We start from the raw sequence: 25,040 nt of genomic DNA, 5'->3' as shown, positions 1-25,040 counted from the left end.
TTGAAAGTAATTTCAAAATAATTTAACAAAGAAATTACAAATTCTGTGCATGTTCTGTATTGCTTGAGTTGAAGTGGAAGTAACAGAATTTTTAAAATTTTTTGTTACAGTTTCGGATTGCACTTCTTCTATCACCTCACTTTAGTGAGCCAGTGACATCAGAACCAAGTGTGGTCATCAGTACACTCCCAGCTGGTGTACCATCATCACCACCACAAATTGTGAGAGCAACAGCTGTTGACAGTAGCCGCATCTCTGTGTCATGGCAGCCTGGTCCCTTTCCCAATGGACCTGTCTTGTCTTATGTGTTACATATCAGCGAAGTGCTAGGGGGCTATTCTGCCCTCAAGGTGAGGTGAAGAGGACCACAAAAGCATGCACACAAGATCTCCTGCACGACAGCGTTTCTTCACTGTTTGAGAAGAATAAACTTTTCTGGCACATTTCCAATCTATTACTTCCACTAACTCTAATCTCTCCTGCAGCCATTGGACTGAGAGAAAAATTGTGTTACTAAAGTATAAAGGTTTAATTGCAAAATGCTGGACATAGAATTACCTTGTGTGAGAGCATTCCTAAGCTATGTGAAACAGATTATAAATAACCTGAAGGAGCAACAGTGGTTAGTGACTTAGTCATGCAACAGATAGTTTAGAAAATGTACTGTGGCCATATGCCAATAGTAATCAGGGGAGAATATTTTGTCATACTCATGAGAATTGATATCATAGGGGTACAGACCATTGAAGACAATGAGATATCAAGCTGGAGAAGTGTTTCAAACTGCAGTCTAATGGGAAAAAGAATTGAAGTAGAAATGGAAAGAGAAATGTGAGGAAAGCAGTGATCTGTAAATGTAATGTCATTGACATGCATGAAGGGAATGTGGGGCCAAAGTGAAGCAGAAAAATTTCACCTTCTTCAAGCAGATTATTAATATTGGAAATGTTTTAGAAGTTTCTCAAGGAAAAGTGATTTACACGATATATCTGTACGGTGTAAAAGTGGCAATTGGCTCTCAAAAGTGTGAAGTCATCCACATAAGTACTAAATGGAATCCATTAAATTTTGGTTATGTGGTAAATCACACAAATGTAAAGGCTGTAAATTCAACTGAATACTTAGAGATTACAGTTATGAATAACGTAAATTGGAGTGATCACATAAATAATGTTGTGGGGAAAGGAAACCAAAGACCCGCATCAGATAGGAATGACAGAGGACATAAAAAAAAATTCATAGAAGGGCAACTCATTTTCTATTATTGCAAAATAAGGGAAAGAATTCCGCAGATATGATACATGAACTGGAGTGGGAATCATTAAAACAAAGACGATTGTCGTTGCAGCAGGATCTTCTCATGAAATTTCAATGACCAACTTTCCCCTCTGAGTATGAAAATATTTTTTTAGCAGTCACCAACATAGGGAGAAATTATCATCATAATAAAATAAGAGAAATTAGAGCTCACAAGGAAAGATCTAATTGTTCATTTTTCCCACACGCTGTTCGAGAGTGGAACAGTAGCTTGAAGGTGGCTCGATGAAACTGCTCCTAGACACTTAATTGTGAATTCAATTTTAAGAATGCACCATTGGAAAATATTATTTAATTGTGTGCAATATTTATAAGCTGTAACAGTTACCTATTTCTTTGAGACAGACAAGAACCAGCTTCTGAAACAGGGGCAATTCTCTCTCTCTCTCTCTCTCTCTCTCTCTCTCTCTCTCTCTCTCTCTTATCTCTGTCTGTCTAAGTATCTATCTCCCCCATCTTTGTCTAACACACACAAAAATTATGGGGCCACTCATATTAGTAAAACCATTGAATAAAAAAGCATTATTAGAGATTTGTGGGTGCTGACATGTATGTTGTAGGGTATGACTGGATGAAAACTGAAGGTTCCAAATTGAAGGTAATAAAACTGAACTGCCAAAAATTGATAGGTCAAAAATAAATGTTGAACTTACTTTAAGGTGCCAAATGGAAAAAATAGCAAATGTAGTGAAAAACAGAAAAATATTAAAAGAATATGGGTGTGGGAAATGCATAGAAAATAAAGAAAGAAGGAACACATAAAAAAAGAAGACATGTTCTCATATAGCAGCTAAGAGAGAATACAGATTGTAAATACAAAAGGGGAAGAAGAAAGACTTTGGAGGAGGTTTGAAGAAGTTCAGAGGGAATAAAAAGGCAGGTGGGTGGTACAAGGAGTAAAAATGCAGATGGATGGTAAGAATTGAGATTTGGGGTCTACCTCTAATATCTGGAGTTCAGAAGTTCCAATGTAAAAGACTCAGTCTATGTTTTTCAATTGATGAAATAGATATGTGAATCCCTACCCGCTCTGTAAAAGGATTTTAAATGTTCCAGGTGTAGAAAGGGTGCATTTGTCATTACTGAGAGCTTGTCCTTATAATGAATTGGAAGTACTTACAAATCAATTTGAGGATCATGTGTTCTTCTTGCTCACATGTTTTCATCTCCCAGATTATGTTTATTTTTCTAGTGATGAAGATGAATTGTGTGGTATTGGCAGGGTACTTAAGGTAGTTTTACAATGGGACCACACCAAGCGAGGTGGCGCAGTGGTTAGCACACTGGACTCGCATTCGGGAGGACGACGGTTCAATCCCGTCTCCGGCCATCCTGATTTAGGTTTTCTGTGATTTCCCTAAATCGTTTCAGGCAAATGCTGGGATGGTTCCTTTGAAAGGGCACGGCCGATTTCCTTCCCAATCCTTCCCTAACCTGAGCTTGCACTCCGTCTCCAATGACCTCATTGTCGACGGGACGTTAAACACTAACCACCACCACCACCACCACCACCACCACCACTACCACCACCACCACAATGGGACCACTCATATGAGTAAAGGCATTGGATAAAAAGGCATTATTAGGGATTTTTCGGTTGTGGCAAGTGGTTTGCAGGGCATTGCTGGATGGAAAATGGATATTTTTGGAAAGTAGGGAGAATTCTTCTCATTTTGGCTTCAGGAGATGACTAAAGGGGTCCCAACCTTAACAAAAACAGCTATCAATATATTATACTCTGGGATGCTCATATGTACGAGGTGCATTCAAGTTCTAAGGCCTCCAATTTTTTTTCTAATTAACTACTCACATGAAATCGATGAAACTGGTGTTACTTCTCGGCGTAATCACCCTGCAGACGTACACATTTTTCACAATGCTGATGCCATGATTTCATGGCAGCGGCGAAGGCTTCTTTAGGAGTCTGTTTTGACCACTGGAAAATCGCTGAGGCAATAGCAGCACGGCTGGCAAATGTGCGGCCACAGAGAGTGTCTTTCATTGTTGGAAAAAGCCAAAAGTCACTAGGAGCCAGGTCAGGTGAGTAGGGAGCATGAGGAATCACTTCAGAGTTGATATCATGAAGAAACTGTTGCTTAACGTTAGTTCGATGTGTGGGTGCGTTGTCTTGGTGAAACAGCACACGCGCAGGCCTTCCCGGATGTTTTTGTTGCAGTGCAGGAAGGAATTTGTTCTTCAAAACATTTTCATAGGATACACCTGTTACCATAGTGCCCTTTGGAACGCAATGGGTAAGGATTATGCCCTCACTGTCCCAGAACATGGACACCATCATTTTTTCAGCACTGGCAGTTACCCAAAATTTTTTTGGTGGCGGTGAATCTGTGTGCTTCCATTGAGCTGACTGGCACTTTGTTTCTGGATTGAAAAATGGAATCCACATCTCATCCATTGTCACAACCGATGAAAAGAAAGTCCCATTCATGCTGTCATTGCGCATCAACATTGCTTGGCAACATGCCACACGGACAGCCATGTGGTCGTCCGTCAGCATTCGTGGCACTCACCTAGATGACACTTTTCGCATTTTCAGGTCGTCATGCAGGATTGTGTGCACAGAACCCACAGAAATGCCAACTCTGGAGGCGATCTACTCAACAGTCATTCGGCGATCCCCCAAAACAATGCTCTCCACTTTCTCGATCATGTCGTCAGACCGGCCTGTGCAAGCTCAAGGTTGTTTCAGTTTGATGTCACACGATGTTCTGCCTTCATTAAACTGTCGCACCCACGAATGCACTTTCAACACATCCATAACTCCATCACCACATGTCTCCTTAAACTGTCGATGAATGTCAATTGGTTTCACACCACGCAAATTCAGAAAACGAATGATTGCACGCTGTTCAAGTAAGGAAAACATCGCCATTTTAAGTATTTAAAACAGTTCTCATTCTCACCGCTGGCGGTAAAATTCCATCTGCCGTACAGTGCTGCCATTTCTGGGATGTATTGACAATGAACGTGGCTTCATTTTAAAACAATGCGCATGTTTCTATCTCTTTCCAGTCCAGAGAAAAAAATCGGAGGCCTTAGAACTTGAATGCACCTCGTACTGTATAGCTTGGGTTTAGCCATTCTAATTTGAGGAATATACTCACAGAACAGTTCTCTTGGATAGTTCCAGAACTCCAGAGTATTCATGAAGTTGCTGGTGTACTTATAGAGAAGGCCAGAATCATAATAGATATGTCTCCTCTGTTATTTTTATGCATTTAGAGTTAGCTCTCATATTTGACATAAGGGTTTTTCATTCTCATTATTTATACTTCAGAATGTTACTCTCTGCTGCTAGATCATTGTTACTTCCAATATGATTCCATGTTCTTCCTTCATCCAAAACTCAAATTAACTTTCATACTACGGTAACTGTCAGCGCACAAAAACACAGATCTACTGCTTGATTTTCTGCGAGAGAATACTTGAGGGACCATCAATTTGGTGATAGCGAGTGGCAGTTTGGAAAGTTATTCCTAGCTTCCAGTTGGTGTTCAAGATGTCAGAGTCTAAAGAAACAAATGTGTAGTAATGCTGTAGGTAATCAAACCTCGAGATGATAAGGATTACAACCAGTGAGCTGCAGTGTTTTACTTCCTTTCAAGAGATAGACTCTTGTGGAAGGCATTGACAAGGAAGACAGTCTGAGATGCTTGCATTTTTTAAAGTCATGTGGCATCTGGAAATAGTGTGAATGAGGAAAAACATTGTTTTGTGAGTAGTGGAGGAATGTAGGTATTATCAAACTTGTGGTAGAAGTTCTTGGATTTTGCAGTGGAAGTACCACCTGTGGTGGTTGTCCTTAGATCTGTTGTAGATCAAACTGCTTCCTTTTGCTTGTCAAGCATGACATGACCCTCTACTCTTCGTGTTGACATTTGGAACCTGAAACAATGTTAGATTGTAGCCACGTGAGAAAAAATATTATTTCACTCTTTAGGTGAAACAGAATGTATCATTGAATTTTCCTATTTTACTGATGTTTTGTTCTCGTGACAAAGAAGCTTTTTAAAAGTTTCAAAAGCAAGAGATTTAACTGTTTCTTTTAGAAAATACATCTTTTAGCACTGCACTGGTAGTTCCTGTTTCAGTAGCTGTTAAATAAATAGCTGTCTTCAAATAATGTTAGCATTTGTCAGATGTTTTCACCAAGTGGTTTCATATTTTTTTCATTAAAAGCTGAGTAAGCTTGTTAACTTCAATTAAGCTGTTTGGTATATTTGTTATGGAGGCTGGGAAGGGGATAGAGAATTTTTAACTTATTCTCTTAACGTATGATTTATTGTAACATTCTTGTCTAATAACTGCTCTTATTGGTATTATATTCTTTATTTGTTTAGCCAGTGCACGATGCCAACTTCCTTCACTATGATTATGGTCACTCATTACTCCCTTTGTTTTTTAAAAAAATTGCTGCTTTTGATTGAGTTAATAGTTTAGTTTGAATGGAGTTCAACTGAAATGGATAAATTACATAAAATAAAATTTAGCAAGCTACACTGTTAAGGACGTTTAACAGAACACCAGAACAGAGCTTAAAAAAGGGACAGAAATCATCAGAACTTCTCCACTTTCAATAAAATGCTGAAATTCACGCCATGTTCACGCACTGTTCTAGTGACTTGTACACTTCTGAGTAGATTGTGAAAAAGATTATTTGTGCAGTGTACCCACAAACATGTACAGAAAGACACTGCTGTAAGTTTCAGCACCTCATCAAAAAAACTGGGGAATAGTAGGATAGATCACACTCAGAGAATCATTTTTGCCAAGGAATAAACCATTACCATCTTGTCATTGAGGCATTATGTGCATGATTTTAATACCTTGGGTATTGTTTGCACTGCAACATAGCCAATGTGTAGTTAGTTATTGAGTTGTTTCTAATCCTTCACTGTGCCTTACTAGTTGTTTACAGGTGAGATTCTGGTTCCATCATCGAGTATAAATTGTTTGAATTCATTGATGTGACTGTATAGGTTAGGTGATAATGGAGGGGATGCATGTCATATCTATGAGCAGGTTTAGAAATAGGCTATATCCACAGAAAGTCTGGTAAGCTATTTATGCCTTCAAGAAACAGAGTCTCCATACTGAGCATGTGGGCTGTGGAAGGCATGATATTAGAACAATGGGTGTTAAAGACCTCAAAGGTTTAGTAGCACAGTTGCAACCTATATGTGTGCGTATGCTATTGACATGGGCCATGTAACCATTTGGAGAGTATTTCAGCAGTATGTGTGTGTACAATCTTCATGAGATGTAGACACTAGGACTACACAATATTCCATATCATATATAATTTGTGCAGTGGTTTCTTCATTGAAATGTTAATGATACTGCCTTCCATACACATATTATTGAAATATAAGATTTACTTTACACATGAACGCTATTTGAAGAGGCAGAATAGTCCTTAAACTATAAGAACCCACCTGATACTGCTGTGTTATCAGCCTTATAAAGTATGTCTAAAGAATCTATAGTCTCCTCAGTGGCTTCACAGTGTGTGTCTGCCACCTGCTTTCAGCTGTATCAGTGCTGATGCAGTGGAACTGGTGCCTTTCAAATCTTCTTTGTAGAGTACCCTTGCAGTCAGGTTACCATTACTAAAATCCTCTATTCTGATACCTAATGTCACTTTGGTCCTGAACAGTGGCTCGTCTTTGAATAGACTTGAGTTCCTAGCAAAATCATCTCCCGAAATATTTCCTGATTGTGTGGTTTGTATCTAAATATTGGTACATGTCACAATCCATTTGAAAGATTATTGAAGTCATTCAAGAAAACAGACTTCAGTAACATGAAGACATTGATCCATCCTAATTTACAAAGGATTTGATGCTATCATTCCAGGTAATAGCTTTCTAGAAAACTGTAGCAGCCTGGTCTCAACGGATCTGTTATTTTACTTTCAATTTCGTTACCTCTCCTCAACTTACACCATGCCTTAGTTGCCAGTAATATGACTTTCATCTATGTTTCTGGATATCTAGTCCAAGATTGCTTTGTGTACATTGTCTCTATTTCCTCCCTTGTGTAGATCCCACCATCAGTGTCATGTAATTTGACATCCTCTGATCACTAACAGGAAGAGGACACAGATGTTTCCTTAGTTTACAGGTATATTATGAAGAATGGCTCCTAGCCATCCTTCACAAAGGGTGCCAAATGTGGTTCTTTTCTTCTCCAGTATCCATTCAGTTCACATAGTGCAGCAAACACATTAAATAACAATCTTTCATGGAATTCCAAGTCCTAAGTGACGTTTTAGCTCCATACGATCTGAAACTGACTGCGTGTAGCAACTTTCTGGTGTCATGCAGCCATTAGTCATCCAATTTGAAGTCTCTGATCACTGGGATATTCAAGTACCATAGTGCCTAATAAAATACCATTGGATTCATCATGACTTGGTACACAGGTGTCAAACCAGTGATACTCATGCTTGACACTCAGTATAAAATTTTGGTTTTCATAACATACTGCTTCTAAGGTACACAGTAACAAAAAGTCCAGCTCTTCCATTATTATTCTTGTACTGCATCGTGAAATATTTGGTCTATATTTTATAACAATCTCATATGTCCACTGAATTGATTATTCAACCAGAATGACACATAAAACGGATGCCATTCCTCTTACATGCTGCACAGTAACAGCCTATACTTGGTGACAATGACTTGTAGTATAACAATCACCTCACATCAAAGACAACATATTCTAGATGAAATCAGGGAAATGAGTTTGAAAGCAGACAACATGCATTGTGTCACTATTTCAAAATTGTGCTATAGTTCCTGAATTTCCTTATCACACTTTTAATAAAGTGCTTGGTTTTAATGAGAACAGCACGTACAACAAAATACTGAAAAGTAGATACAAAAACTACTGTGAGTATTTTTGAGTTCTTACTTTTATATCTTATTTTATTGAGTAGTCCTAGTTTTTTAGATGTGAGAGAGAACATCATGCTTCATTGGTGGAAAAATCGTGTATGGAAAGCAGGTGGGGTCTGTTGCTGTTGAATATTTATAGTTTCCAAAGGATGAGTAAATGATGAAACTATGAAGATAATCCACTGAAGAGAGGAAATAAACCAACTTAGTTAGCTTCTTCTTGGGATGCGGAAAAGTTTTGAAAAAGATTGCATGATAATAACAGTAAGATGCAGTTGCCAACACAGCAGCATTGTATTGGAAAAAAGCAAGAAGGAGAAAAATATATGCAGAAAGAGAACTGTTGTAAGGACTGGGAGAACCTTGTTTATGTGAATCAGTTGAGAAAACAGTGTTGATTAGATATTCATATGATACATTACTGCTGACGATATATAACCGGTATTGAGTGGCAGACTGTCACTAGAAAAGAACAATTACAGCTAATCTATAAGAAAAAGTTCTTCAGAGAGCTAATAACACACACACACACACACACACACACACACACACACACACACACACACACACACACACATGAAGAACAGTCACTGTTGTTTCCTGTCACTGTAGCTTGACTGGGTCAAGTAGTGCACCTAAAACCTGCCACAAAGGGACATTATCTCGCTATTTGGTATCATTCATCACTGGAACAACTGAACCACTCATTCACATCAGGGCTTTGACTACCTCTCACCATGTGCTGCAATGACAAATATAGTTTCCTTCGCAAGTGGAAGTAAACTGGTAATTTTAAAACTAAGGCAGCCATAGCTGAAGTAATTATACATGCTTCATTGAACAATTTGTACAGCATAACAGATGTTAAGATATGGGCGTTAAAACTATTAAAATATTGAACTGAATGAAAAGTACAATAGTCCACTTTAGGTGTATTTATTTAAGTCCATTAGAGACCCAGACAACCAGTTTCACAGATTTTAAGTTGTATCTTCTGGTGTATATAATGCTATGTCCTATGTTATTGCGAGTTATTATAGAATGCCACAGAGTAACGGCTGGCATGGCTAGGCGAAGATAAAAACCATCATCAGTGATGAATATCTAGTCTGTATTAAAATCATGAACTATTATCACTTTACCAATTAAAATGTGTTCCTGTGTGCATATGTCAAGCAACAGACGATGCCTCTCATAAATGTTATCCAGGAAAATATTGAGTCTGGAAGCCAACATGCTTTTGACACCCATAACTTGTGTTGTCAGCTGCTGTGACAAATATATTTAAGGGTGTCAGCTTCCTGAACCAATATTTTACTGGATAACATTTATGAGGGGCATTGTCTGTTGCTTGACATAAGGCTCTGAGCACTATGGGACTTAACTTCTGAGGTCATCAGTCCATAAGCCCTCAGGAACATTTTTTAATCAGTAAAGTCATGACAATTTGTGATTTTAGTACAGGCTAGACATTCATCATTGATGATGGTTTTTACCAGTGGAAGAAGGCTGGGAACTGTGCCTAGCCATACCAGCTGTTACACTGTGGCATTCTGTAATAACTCCCTATACCCTATGACATAGCATTATATACACCAGAAGATGCAACTTAAAAGTTGCAAAACTGGTTTGTGAGTCTCTATTCGACTTAAATAAATATAACTACAGTGAACTGGATTTTTGGAGGAAGAAATGAGGTGGAAACAGGGCTAAAGTACTGTGAACAAGTAAATATTATGCAGAAATCACTAGGGCTAACCTTCAAACATGAAAATAAACAGATTATGAGCAGGTATTATAATCTACTATCTGCTGCAACCTATCTCCACAATGCATGAACAGTGGTGATTTGCTTTAATGAGTATGAAGGTTCTTTCACACACACACACACACACACACACACACACACACACACACACACAAACAAACAAACACACCTGCTGTACCACCTCAGTTACTAGCCTCCTGAACCATGAATCACATCCCTGTGGAAGACCTATTCAATTTTTGTGTGTGTTTCTGATAATGTTCGATTCACAATACTACATAAAATGAGGCTTATTCTGCAACATTCATAATCTGCTTTTATGTAATGGAATGATTAACGTAAAAACTTTGCTTAAATTACTGCTTGTTCTAAAAATTTACAAATTTAACTCTACTAATTTGATTCCTTGCCATTTACATGGAATGTAACTATATTTGTGAAGCACCAATGAAAGTTGTGGTGTTCTCAAGAATTAACGTTGCTGAAAACTTGTACATATAATGTGTTGTTGGTACTGTAATCATATGTTGTTATGGACTCCAAAGAGTGGAGTCACATAAGGAAAAATTGGTTTACCTTGATGTTTAGTGTACTCCTCACATCTGATTGAATGTAGGCTAGCATAAAAAAAACCACACAAACTGAAATCATTTTTTGTTTGTAGACTGCACTTTAGAAGCAGTTTTCATTGGTAAAGAGGAAATAAATGCAAAAAAGACAGCAGCTTATTTATGTTGATTAGAATATGTGTGCTATGTGTAATTGAGTTTCTTTGTAATCCAATGATGATATTTTATGGTTTTTATGTTTGTGAGAGATCACAGGGAGAGTAATAAATAAATACAGATGTTGAAGACTAACTACAGGATTTAATTTGTAGGTGTGTCTCTCCAATTGTTTTTAGCCATGTGTGGTGTAGCAAAAAGTGCAGCAAGGCTGTATCAAAGGGTATTTATTGTGCAGACAACTATGTGTTCATTAGAAAACAGAAAAACTTCAGAAATGAAATATTTAAAAAATTGCAGTATTAATAATAATATAAAATGAAGCATAAAGTTAGGAACTATGGGAAATACTTGAATGGAAATTCCCATGTCAACTTATCAACTCAGTGAACTGCCATAGAAAATTAGTATGTTATCTCCAAACCAACATATTAAAAAAAATTACAAAATTATCAGACATGCGATCAAATCCGACAGTTAATTCAGGGAATGGCTTCAAAATCTATGAGGCATCAAAGCGCTTTGCAGTTCTTCCTACTGTACATATGTGAAATGATAAACTGGGAGAGTGTGGAACACGTGTGCTTTTTGTCATATCCTTTTTCTAAAATTTGAACGTGTTGAGAATATAGACACAGTGGGACTCAGTCACACTGACTGTGCTGCAGAATTCGTAAACACTTCCTCAGTTCAAATATAATACATTTCCTTGAGACAGGAAACCTTCTGTCCACAAATCATCATGTCTTAGAAAGCATCACTTGTGTGAAATTCAACTGGCTCTTTTCTAACACGTTACTACTTGGTTGAAGGGCAACTGATGGATTCCATATTCCTAGATTTCCAAAACATATTTGATTCAGTGTCCCACAGCAGACTGTTAATGAAGGTGTGAGCATATGAGATAGATAAAGCAAGTGACAACCATTTGTTCATTGCTGACATTAGAGTTGCACTCTACCAAAACTAGTTCATCTACCAAAACTATAGTTTGGTAGCTTTGGTACAGTACATTAAGTGATATAGTAAATGGTAGGATTATCAATAGTTTTGGTAGCATTGCTAGGGAATGAAACACAAACAAATGTGTGAAGAGAAACTGGAAGCCGATGAATTTTCTTTGTTGTTTATTTCTTTTGCACATAATTAGAACTGCACATCATTGAGTGTTAATCCATTGTGTATTTTATATCCTTGTAAAATATCAGTTGCATTTTACAAGCAATAAAAATTAGTAGATCATGTAACTTTTGCACATTTAGGTAATCAAGGCAGTTACTTTTGCTGCAAGTACAGTTTACATCCACAAACATAAAAAGCTATATAATTATTGTTGTTATTTTGACCTCAATAGAACAGCAAGGCTAGAGTTTCCTGTTATTGTTGATAAGTACAGAAATTGTTTATGAATAACAGAAACATGTTTTATATTTTTTCATGGGAGTACTAAAGTGATGTTTTTTTTTCTTTTTTATCTGTTTTGTTTTTGAGAAAATTACATTTTCTAGTGCTATATGATAAGCCTGTATTTTTTATTTTTACCAGAACAACACTCTGTTTCATGTTAGAAATCAACAATTTTTGAATAAAACCTGAATCAAACATTAACAGTTTCAGTTTTGCTATAAATACCATTATTTTTAATTAACAGGCAGGAGGATAGCAATGTAGAACAAAAATGTTCCATGGGTTACATATGCATATACATATCTATACTCAGTTTCGAGATAGTTCAAAGCTTCTGTTGATGGTTCACCATTTCCGGTTTCTAGGGGAATCTAGTAAGACACTGATTGCATATGCAGATAAAGAGATCAAACTGAGGGAACACCTGATTAGTATGCAACAAACCTAACATACAGGTAATGCAGTTATGACCTTAACTGATGAAAGGTACTTGCAAAACTACCACAGTCTGCACCTACTTATGTTAGTGTATGGTATTCCATGGTAGCATCTTTACGGAGATTGTGCTCAAGTATGCAAGATCAGTGACAAGTAGGGTTCACAGAGAACATTGAACATTTACAAAGGAGCAACGTGAATGCTGGTAGACCTGTATGATTCCCAACAGGGTGTCATGGAAAGACAGAAAAATTTTGACTGACAGATATTCTAACAAGATCTAATAATAACTTGTGAAAACTTTGTCAGAAAACCCAAGAGCCAATTTTTAAATTGGACTTTGCTAGTATCTTCAGCCCCCCATATATGACTATAGTAGGGATCAAAATATAAAATTAGGTCACAAAGGGTAAAATGGGTAATCATCCTTCTGACCATCTACCTGTTAAAGGAACAGGAAGAAATTTTGATGCTGCACAATAAAAAATATTAAAACATCCTGTTGCTACAGAAGTTGCCTTCTTATTGTACAGTCTAATACCCTGTTCAAAAAAGTTAAAAAAGTAAGACATGCAACAAGGTTTGAAGTCATGCATACTGTGAAAAACATATGGGCTACCAAAATCGGTGAGGCATGTCTTTTGTGAACATTAATCAATAATTGAATTATGAAAGAAACATAGCATTTCACATAATGATGTTAATTCAAAATTTCTGTAATCCACAAAACACCTTTATGACAATGGAAACAATCAATTATTGATAAAATTAATTCGATGGATAAAAATATACTCACCAAGTGCAGCAATACACTCACATAAAAGCCTGTTGTGATTGGCAAGCTTACGGAGCCAGTGGCTCCTTCAGGCAGAAGGGTTGAAGGGGAAGGAAGAAGGGTAAAGGAAAAGAAAGGATTGGAGAGGTCTAGCAAAAGGGGTAGAATTTGGAAAAGTCACCCAGAATTGTAAGTGAGATGACACTTACCGCATGGTATGTGGAAGAAAGACATTGTCGGGGACTGCATTGGATGAGGTTTGAAAACCTGAGAGCTTAAAGGTGGAAGACAGGATAATATGCAAGACAGAGATTACTACTAAAACATCATGAATGAGTTAATAAGAGTGAGAAGCTAAGTGCATTGTACATAACAGAGGTGGGAGGGGGCAGTGAAAACATACAGAAAAGACAATGAAAGATGTAGAAAACTAAAATGGAGTGAAACAAAGAGTAGTTACAGTGAAGAAAAGCTGAGATGGAAGAAATTAACGTAAATTAAGGCCAGGTGGGTGGCAAGAACAAGGACATGTTGTAGTGCTAGTTCCCTTGCAGAGTTCTGAGAAACTGGTGTCTGGGGGAAGAATCCAGATGGCGCGCATTGTGAAACAGGTGTTGAGGTCACGAATGTTATGTTGAAGAGCATGCTCTCCAACAAGATATTGCAAGTTGCCAGTATATACCCTCTGCCTGTGCCCATTCATCCTAATTGATAATTTGGTGGTAGTCATGCTGATGTAGATGGCTGAACAGTGTTTACATAATAGCTAGTATATAACATGTTGTTTCGCAGGTGGCGTAACATGTACTGTCAAAGGTGAGCCACCTGTGAGACAACACGTCATATACAAGCTATTATGTAAACACAGTTCAGCCTTCTACGTTGGCATGACTACCACCATCTTATCAATTAGGATGAATGGGCATAGGCAGAGGGTATATACTGGCAACTTGCAATATCTTGTTGCAGAGTGCTCTACAACATGTCATTCGTGACCTCGGCACCTGTTTCACAACACGCGCCATCTGGATTCTTCCCCCAGACACCAGTCTCTTATAACTCCGCAAGGGAACTAGCACTACAACATGTCCTTGGTTCTCGCCACACTACTGGCCTTAATTTACATTAATTTCTTCTGTCTCAGATTTTCTGACCTGTAATTACTCTTTGCTTCACTCCGTTTTAGTTTTCTACCTCTTTCGTTGTCTTTCCTGTCTATTTTTCATCGCCCCCTCCCACCTGTGTCATGTACACTGCACTTAGCTTCTCACTCTTATTAACTCGTACATGATGTTTTAGTAGTATTCTCTGTCTTGCATATTACCCTGTCTTCCACCTTTAAGCTCTCAGGTTTTCAAATCTCTTTGGATGCAGTCCCCAACAATCAGTCTTTCCTTCTCACCCCATATGGTAAGTGTCCCCTGACCTGCTGTTCTGGGTGACTTTTCCAAAATCTACCCCTTTTCCTAGATCTCTCCAGTCCTTTTCCTTCACCCTTCTTCCTTCCCCATCAACCCTTCTGCCTGAAGAAGGAGCCACTGGTTCCAAAAGCTTGCCAATCACAACAGTCTTTTATATCTGTGACAAAATAGTTTTAGTTACTTATTACAGACTGAAAAATGAAAAGAGTAAGAATATAGTTGAAAACGAAATAGCAAGCATTTGCATCGTAAACAAGTAATAATGATAAAGCTTAGGGTGCCAGGTAGGCTGTGAATCAGTAGTGCGGAAAAAATACTGACATCAAAAAGTTTTGCATCACCTCAGTTCTCAGAGATCCGGAACCTGTACAGAAAATTGGAATAGAGATCAACATAAACATTATTTGCACCCTTTTTATTGTTTATGAGAACCACACATTCCATGTTTTAGCACCATACAGCGAGACCTTCGGTGGTGGAGGTCCAGATTACTGAACACAGCAGTACCTCTAGTACCCAGTAGCACATCCTCTTGCATTGATGCATGCCTGTATTCATCGTGGCATACTCTCCACAAGTTCATCAAGGCACTGTTTTTCCAGATTGTCCCACTCCTTAACAGCAATTCGGCATGGATCCCTCAGAGTGGTTGGTAGGGCATGTCATCCATAAACAGACCTTTTCAATCTATCTCAGATGTGTTTGATAGGGTTCATGTCTGGAGAACATGCTGGACACTCTAGTCAAATGATGTTGTTATCCTGAAGGAAGTCATTCACAAGATGTGCATGATGGGGGCATAAATTATCATCCATGAAGACGAATGCCTTGACAATATGCTGCTGATACGGTTTCACTATTGATCGGAAGATGGCATTCATGTATTGTACAGCCATTACAGCACCTTCCATGACCACCAGTGTCGTACATCGGCCCCACATAATGCCACCCCAAAAGAGCAGGTAACCTACCCCTTGCTGCAATCACTGGACAGTGTGTCTAAGGCATTGAGCCTGACTGGGTTGCCTCCAAACACATTTCCGATGATTGTGTGACACTCATTGGTGAAGAGATTGTGATGCCAATCCTGAGCAGTCCATTCGGCATATTGCTGGGTTCATCTGTACACCACTGCATGGTGTCGTGGTTGCAAAGATGGACCTCACTATGGATGTCAGGAGTGAAGTTGCGCATCATGCAGCCTATTGCGCACAGTTTGAGTCATAACATGATGTCCTGTGGTTGCACGAAAACCATTATTCAACATGACAGTATTGCTGTCAGGGTTTCTCCGAGCCATAATCCGTAGATAGCGGTCATCCACTGCAGTAGTAGCCCTTGGGCGGCCTGAACGAGATGTGTCATTGACAGTTCCTGTTTCTCTGTATCTCCTTCATGTTCAAACATCACTTTGGTTCACTCAAACCACCTGGACACTTCCCTTGTTGAGAGCCCTTCCTGGCACAAAGTAATAATGCGGATGCGATCGTACTGCGGTGTTGACCGTCTAGGCGTGGTTGAACTACAGACAACACGAGCCGTGTACCTCCTTCCTGGTGGAATGACTGGAACTGGTTGGCTGTCAGACCCCATCCATTTAATAGGTGCTCATGCATGGTTGTTTACTTCTTTGACCAAGTTTAGTGACATCACTGAACAGTCAAAGGGACTGTGTCTGCCATACAATATCCACAGCCAACATCTATCTTCAGGAGTTCTGGAAACCAGGGCGATGCAAAACTATTTTTGATGCGTGTAGAAAAAAATGGGTTTTTGCAATCTAAATAAATGAAGCTTAAAATAATGTACGGGAATCATAAGCAATTATTTTTATGTAAATTTATCTTGTTATGGTTATGCTGCAGTGATTTTTCTGGTACAGAATTTTCCACTGTGAGGTACTTTTAGTTCTTAACTGTGAACATGTTTTAGTCGTCCTCTTCAACTTATACACGAGAGTGTTATTTTCACTTATGATTGTGTTTCCTGACAGTGAAGAATATTACTAACCCATGATAGATTCCATGTTTATGCTGCTGCCTGCGCTATGTGTAAAACATTATTTGTTCCACTTTCTGACTTTATAACTACCATTCTTCATTCATTTAGCACCTGTCTCTAATGCATGCCTCTTTCCTTCTCTAATAAGCAGCTTGAAAAACTAACATCATTCAAATAATTATACACACTGAGGTGACAAAGGACACGGAATAGTAATATATTACATATACAGACAGTGGTAGTGTCACGTACACACAGTATAAATGAGCAGTGCATTGTCGGATCTGTCATTTGTACTTAGGTGATTCATGTGAAAAGTTTTCCACCATGATTATGGCCTCATGACAGGAATTAACAGACTTTGAATGGGGAATGGTAGCTGGAGCTAGATGCATGGGGCATTCCATTTCAGAAATGGTTAGGAAATTCAATATTTCAAGATCCAAAGTGCCAAGAATGTGCCCAGAATACCAGATTTCAGGCATTACGTCTCACCGCGAACAATGCAGTGGCCAACAGCTTCACTTTATGACCAAGAGCAGGAGCATTTGCATAGAGTTGTCAGTGCTAACAGACAAGCAGCACTGCATGAAATAACCACAGAAATCCATGTGAGACATACAACGAATGTATCTGTTATGACAGTGAGGCAGAATTTGGCATTAATGGCCTATGGCAGCAGATGACCAATGCAAGTGCTTTGCTAACATCTTGACATCACCTGCAGCAGCTCTTCTGGGCTCCTGACCATATTGGTTGGACCCTAGATGACTGGGAAACTGTGGTTTGGCCAGATGATTCCTGATTTCAGTTGGCAAGAGTTGATGGTGGGGTTCGACTGTGGTGCAGCTCACACAATGCTGTGGTCCCAAGTTGTCAACAAGGCACTGCACAAGCTGGTGGTGGTTCCATAATTGTGTTGGCTGAATTTACACGGAATGGACTGGGTCCTCTGGTCCAACTGAACTGATTATTGACTTGAAATAGTTATGTTCGGCAATTTGGAGACCATTTGCAACAATTCATGAACATGTCACCAGGCCACAATTGCTCGCAATTCATTTGAAGAACGTTCTGGACAGTTTGAGATAATGATTGACCTCCCAGATTGCCTAACATGAATCCCATCTAACATATCTGGGACATAATCAAGAGGTCAGTTTGTGCACAAAATCTGGCTGTAGAGCCCCATGTCTCAATATTTCTGCATGGGACCACTAACGGCGTGTTGAGTCCATGCCAAATCAAATCGCTCCTCTATGCTGATCTGTGCTGGACAAAAGGAGGTCCAGCACAATATTAGGAGGTATCCCATGACTTTTGTCACCTCAGTGTGTGTGTGTGTGTGTGTGTGTGTGTGTGTGTGTGTGTATCTGTGTGCATGTGTTTATATATATGTACTTTATTTTTCTGTTTTCAGTGGTTGCATGAAATGTCTACTATAATATGACTATCATTTAATGCAAGTGTAAGGATCTATGTTACAGTTTCAGTGTTGTGAAGTACATAAAGAAAATGAAAGTAGGACATAAAATGGGAGGGGGCAGAGAGAGAGAGGGTCAAATGAAGAGAGAGAGAGAGAGAGAGAGAGAGAGAGAGAGAGAGAGAGAGAGAGAGAGAGATATGTTTATTCTCCTTCATTCTATGTTAACATGTTATATATTTCTCATTTTGGGCTTCCGTTAATTAGTATTTTGGAAACCTTTGTATTATGTGTCTTAAAGTTTCTAGTGCTTACTGCCTGTTTCTATAGGATGTGCCTGCATCAGAACAGACTGGATCATATATGTTTACAAACGTGGAGGCAAACAAGACATATAGTTTATCTGTTGCAATGAGAAACTCTGTTGGTCAAGGACCTTCAGTTTCCACTTTTGTAACGACTCCTCCGGAGCAGAAAGGTATGTGAATTTTGTTACTGACAAAAAAGATTAGAGAGCTCCTGTATATGAAGGCATGGTGAAAAGTAATGCCTTTGAATTTTTTATGTGAAAATGCTTAAAGATTTTTAAATGAGACAAAGGCTACTAACATTCTACATTTTTATACTTCATATTTTTTGCAGCCCTCTGCCACTAAAGGGCTCCGAATTGTAGTGTGTAACATGGTGGTGTGTAACGTAACTCTGTTGGTGCATGAGAAACAGATTGTTGTAATCAGGTTTCAAGTTCAGAAAGTTCCTCCATACATGGAGCATTCTCTCCTTCAGCATGACAATGCCAGATCACACATGAGTGCTGCAACATCTGCAATAATCTGATGCCTTGGGTTCACTGTCATCAAAACTTAATGAACATCTTCGAGGATTTCACTTTGATAGTGACGAAGCAGTGCAAGCAGAGATGAAGATGTGTCTCTGTCAACAGAGTCAAACATGCTACAGTGTTCCAACAAACTAGTCTCTTGTCGGAAGAAATGTGTTCGTCCCTGGGAGACTGTGTTGAGAAATAAATTTCCAGACATGAGGAATAAAGATGTAGAATTTTCATAACATCTGTTTTATTTAAAGAGCCTTAAGACGTTTTACATAAAAAATTCTGTGGCATTACTTTTAAGCACACGCTCGTACATTTTGGATTGCTTAATATCGTCATAATGGTTAATATTTGTATATGCTTCTAGATTTTTAAATTGTTTTGACTAACGGAGTGTTTTGTGTGTGTGTGTGTGTGTGTGTGTGTGTGTGTGTGTGTGTGTGTGTGTGTGTGTATGTGTGTGTTTATAAGCAAGCCTAATGAAACACTGTGTTTGGAGTTTGAACCAATTGCAGGGAGCTATAACAATTATGATTAAGGGGGATGGATATAGCCAGTACAATGAGATGATTTTATTGAAGGAATGTCTGGGGTTTCCCTTCCTAATCAGATTAATTCATTGAAAATTTTTTAACACAGTTATGCTTGGATAATGTAACAGTTAGTCATTTATAGTCAGCAGTACATCCATAAGTACAAAAATAATGGGTACTGAAGGCGTGAATAAGATTGTTTAAAATGAAGCAAATAGGTATCACTTTGCCTTTCCATGCATTCTAAGCAACATAATGTGTACTGATTACCAAGTATGACTGGTTATAAAAGTGTGTTACATTTCAAGGATCTGTCACTTTTGTTTCTGTAGTCACTGCAGCAGCCAATTTGGAAATATGATATGATTTGATCATTTCGATGAGATCTGAGGTACCCAGAGAGATCGTACCCTGGGAGTGAAGACTGGAACAGTCAATAGATCGTAAATTTGCTGGTATCTCCATTCTCAGAAAACCAAATGTAAATGAGATCCCCAGTGAATTATCCTGTGTTCAGTTACACCACTACCTGATGTCCACGATGGTAACACTCCACTTTATGACAACTTTCTCCTTATTTGCATACCAGTTTCAGCAAGGTTATGTACAATGATACATAAGAGATTCAAATGCAGATGCATGCTATTAGTGTAAGCCAGCCAGTAGGTAATCCTTGTTCTGTAAGTGTTGAGTGGACCACAGGACCTGTGTGCAGAAGAATCGTAACCTGCACACTTATTTTTTAGGCACTATACAGTTTAAAGGACCACTGATTAGATTAGATTACATTTACCTTCATTCCAATTGATCCGTAGTGAGGAGGTCCTCCAGGGTGTGGAAGATGTCAGAAAGCCGCGCGGCATTAGCCGAGTGGTCTAAGGCGCTGCAGTCATGGACTGTGCGGCTGGTCCCGGTGGAGGTTCGAATCCTCCCTTGGGCATGGGTGTGTGTGTTTGTTCTTAGGATAATTTAGGTTAAGTAGTGTGTAAGCTTAGGGACTGATGACCTTAACAGTTAAGTCCCATAAGATTTCACACACACTTGAACATGTCAGACAAACAATAATACATGACAAATATTTACAACTAAAACAAATAAGCTAATGTACCTTCCACATCTCCCAAGTGGAATTATCATCATTTTTTTTAAATGAACACTATATGAAAGGAACATTTTAACATTTTACAACACTCATTCACTAAGACTGCATTAATGCACTGAAATTAAAATTTAAGAAAAAATGTTTCTCTTATTTGTAAGGTAATAAACATATAATAGAACTACTACAATACTTATTTACAATGAACACATTATTTCACTGAAATGGTGCAAAAGTTAGATGGTAGTGTGTGTATTGGTTCTACTGAGAAATTCATCAATTGAGTAGTAGGAGTTGGCCACCAATAAATCCTTAAGGCTTCTCTTAAACTGAATTTCATTGGTTGTTAAGCTTTTTATGGCTGCCGGCAAGTTATTGAAAATGTGTGTTCTTGAATAATGACACCTTTTTTTTTACAAGAGTAAGTGACTTTAAATCCTTGTGCAGATTATTCTTATTTATAGTATTAATTCCATGAACTGAGCTGCTCATTTGAAAAATTGATATATTTTAATGACAAATTTCATTAAGGAATAATATATTGGGAAGCAATAGTTAGTATCCCTAGTTCCCTAAACAGGCCTCTGCAAAATGGTTGGTTGGTTGGTTTGGGGAAGGAGACCAGACAGCGTGGTTATCGGTCTCATCGGAGTAGGGAAGGATGGGGAAGGAAGTCGGCCGTGCCCTTTTAGAGGAACCATCCCGGCATTTGCCTGGGTTGATTTAGGGAAATCACAGAAAACCTAAATCAGGATGGCCGGACGCGGGATTGAACCGTCGTCCTCCCGAATGCGATTCCAGTGTCTAACCACTGCGCCACCTCGCTCGGTCTCTGCAGAATGTTCTTGAGTTCACATCACATATAACTCTTATTGCACATTTTTATGCCCAGAAAACTTTAATTTGGCTTGATGAATTGCCTTGATGAATTATATCAAGAGACTGAATGCAGATCATAGAAACTATCCTATTAGTCGCAGTGTCACAAAATATCTTCCTTGTAGAACGTGTATGGTGAGTTTGTATATAGCCAACAGAAACACTTCTGTATGTGGGAACTATGGGTGGTGATCCAAACTGTCTCAGATAAATTATCAGAGCATTTCATCACACACATGTATGAATCCATCTTGAAATGTCCAGTAAGCAGTTTGCAAAATGAAGTGGGCAGTGTGAGAGGTTTTCATGTATTGTGCACAAATATTGCAGAGTGATCACTTAAATTGTCATAATTCCATATCACTGTTATTGTGTTCTTCAATCACAAAATTCACTGCATTTGGATTCAATGTTCTGGGTACAATTACAGTCTGTACAGTGAAAGTAATTCCAAGCAGTTTAACCGATCTTGGCATGGCTGCTTCATGCTTCTGCAGCAGCCAGTCATATACAGAAATTTTGTATATGTCTCTTTGGAAAAAAACTCAGTTTTGACACAGTTCAATAGATGACTTTAACACACCAACTGCCTCTTGAGATTCACAGTTTAAAACTGACAACAGTGTTACCAGCTGTCAGGGATTTTCTTTTGCCATATGGAGTATAATTTTCCTTCCTGTTTTGTCACTAATTGTATTTTCTGAACCGCACGCTTATTAGTCTGACCAGCAGTTTGATGGCTAAAAAACCTTGTATAAATATGCTTGAGTATGAAACATAATCAAGAGCAGAATATGTAGAAACAATATCACATGTGAAAGCAAACAGATAGTTAAAAGGGTTCTGTTTGCCTGTGAAAAGAAAGAAATATTATCCCATTGGGTGATATGTTTTCCTATTTTTAAAAGGTTATTTATATTTTGTTGCCCATTTTCCAGAGACATTTAATGAATTTTATGTATAGTTATTCATATTTCTTTATTTTCAATTTTTTTTCAGTAAATGACAGCAGCACAACAGTGCAGCCAGTACTTATTCTTGCAGCTGAAGATGCTATTATAAGGCAGTCAAGGGATATGGTGGATGAACCTGTTGTCATTTATAAGACAAAAGAGAAAATTAAGGGTAAATCAACAGTGAATGTGAAATAATGTACCTTACTTGCCTTCTGTTGTTATGCATTTTTATTAATAGAAGTAAGCAGAATCTATGAATCACAGTTCTAAAACAGTTATTACACAGTTACTTGCTTATAGGATGATCAAAGGAAAAGTAAATTGTTATATGCCTTGTGTATGCATGAGGTTCACCAACAAAAATTTTAAAATAAAATAATTATTTTATATTTTGAATGCTTAGTGTACTTACAACTCCCCATCATGTAGAAATTTTCAGTCAATTATTTTACTTGCTCTACTCTATTAATAATATAAGCTCAATTGTTACTCAGATTTTTGTTGTTGTGAAAACAAAAATTACAGTTACGCAATACAAAATCATGATATGAAACATTTAATGTGGCATTAACAAGCATAAAAATGTTACATGGGTTGACGTTCAGAGTTATTCTAGAGTGAGTAGATGCATTATGCTATTGTTCCAATTCTTCTTCCACTAAAGCCATCAATAGTAGTGAGAGTGTCTCTTAAAATCTGTTATTCTTGTTGTCTAAAGACTACAAGAAAGTATAAAGAATGTATGTCTGAGATTATTATTGATTAAGGCCAATGTCTGTGTTTTGGATCACATTGTGTTGTGAATTTTATGATATACCTCAGCAAATAATTTTGAAAGTCTCGAGTGTGTTGGATAAATTATGTACCATTTTCAGTTATAGCTCAACGTAGAAATTTATCTGCCATGATCAGTCTTTTTCTTAGGTTTCTTGTAATAATCTTTATTCTCAGTGCCCCTACTTCTCTTGAGTATTAAACATACACACTTCACTTCTTAATGTTGCGCACTGTCTCTGGTAGTTCGCTTGAGATCTTGATGTGTGGTAGTTCCATTGAGACCTCAGCGCATATCAGAGATATCAGCCATTAGCAGTATTTGGATTTCAACCATTGGTCTCAGGCCCATCATAAATTTCTCTATAACATTGCAAGTCATAAAAATATGTATTTAGAATTAATATTTATGATGATACATACGATTCTTCTATTCCTATTTTACTCAATTGTACAGACCCATTAATTAAAGGTTATTCATACCATCAGTCATTTGCTACTCAGTAATGCCTTCTAACATTCTCCCTCAATAACCTCAATCCTGACATGAACATTTAGCCAATTTTACTCCATATGTGTGAAACTGTGTGGGTGGAAGCAGTTCCATGTGTTGTTTTGTGTAAGCCCTCAAATACTTCTTTCTCCTATACATATATTCTGTGGTTATGTTTAGTCTTGGCCACAACCATTAGTACGTTGTGTTTTCATAATTGCTTTAATTAAATTAAATTAAAAATTGAATGTTGGAAGGATTAGGGGGGGAAAAACAAGGGACAGGAAAGAGTGGATAATAGGAAGTTTATTGGATAGAATGGATGAACACAGCAATTAAAAAAATGACAATTTGGATTAAGGCAGAAGCCAGTATAGAAAACTGAACAATAAACTAAGAAGGTTAACTTACCAGTCTAGAGAGGATTGAATGAGGGAACACTGTGAGCAATTAGAAGAATTGGAAAACAACTGTAAATTGGAAGAAATTCACAGAAAAATGAAATCTTTAACAAAAAGAGAAGTATGGTGGGTTAGTTAGTACCCCTATTGGGCGCTTCCTGGGTGGCGGATAGGGGAAAGTCTCCTAGATTTAAGTGGTACTGGGGAAATGAAATACCCAGGGCAGACCAAAAACTAATAAACATCACAAACCCACTGGCATCTGTTTGGGATCCAACAGCCACTGGTCAGCGTCTGTTCCTCTAGTTGAGGCAGCTGCACTAAAGTCTTCTCAAACTCAATAATCGAGTCATATACATGTGATCTCAGTCGAGATCACCACAAAAACTGAAATTCTACTTGAATTCATGATGGAAAAAGACAATCATTGAACCACTACTCCAGGCACTAGTCGATAGACTGGACTCACCTGATCATCAGATTCTGGAGGGGGAGGGGGGGGGGGGGGGTCAGAGACTCAGAGACACCATGCAGGAAAGAATAGGAGCTCCTCAAGAACTCTGAACTCCCTCAAGGCTAAACATAAGAATTTTATTGGCACAATTAATGTAAACACTCTTACCAAAACAGGCAAATTAGATTCACTAACACCCTCCAAAAATTTGACAAAAAAATCACTGCATGCTAAGAGACTAGATTTACTGACAAAGTACATTTCAACACAGAGAAATTCAGAATCTACAAGGGTAAGCCTGCTATAAAAGTTAGAAACAAACTACAAACTACCACTCCTGGGAACTGGATTCACCGTACACGACTCAGCACTTGACTCAGTTATTGACTTCACCTCTCCCAATGAAAGAATCTCATTACTGTCAGTG

At 38.1% G+C, this 25,040-nt stretch overlaps 1 protein-coding gene across 3 annotated transcripts in view; it reads left to right on the top strand.

Annotated features, from left to right (window-relative positions):
- The window catches only part of LOC126297651 (proto-oncogene tyrosine-protein kinase ROS), a 514,014-nt gene that overhangs the window by 315,154 nt on the left and 173,820 nt on the right, over window positions 1–25,040 (top strand). For 2 of the 3 annotated variants that reach the window (XM_049988732.1, XM_049988733.1), the window contains exons 6-8: window positions 111–350; window positions 18,523–18,670; window positions 22,535–22,660. In XM_049988732.1, coding sequence (XP_049844689.1) covers window positions 111–350; window positions 18,523–18,670; window positions 22,535–22,660 — 514 coding nt within the window. The remainder of the gene's footprint in view (window positions 1–110; window positions 351–18,522; window positions 18,671–22,534; window positions 22,661–25,040) is intronic. The other variant, XM_049988734.1, reaches the window with a different exon arrangement.

This window comes from Schistocerca gregaria, chromosome X (assembly GCF_023897955.1).
Source record: "Schistocerca gregaria isolate iqSchGreg1 chromosome X, iqSchGreg1.2, whole genome shotgun sequence".
In the NCBI taxonomy this organism is placed as follows: Eukaryota; Metazoa; Arthropoda; class Insecta; order Orthoptera; family Acrididae; genus Schistocerca; species Schistocerca gregaria.
This window is presented reverse-complemented; position numbering and strand designations above follow the sequence as displayed.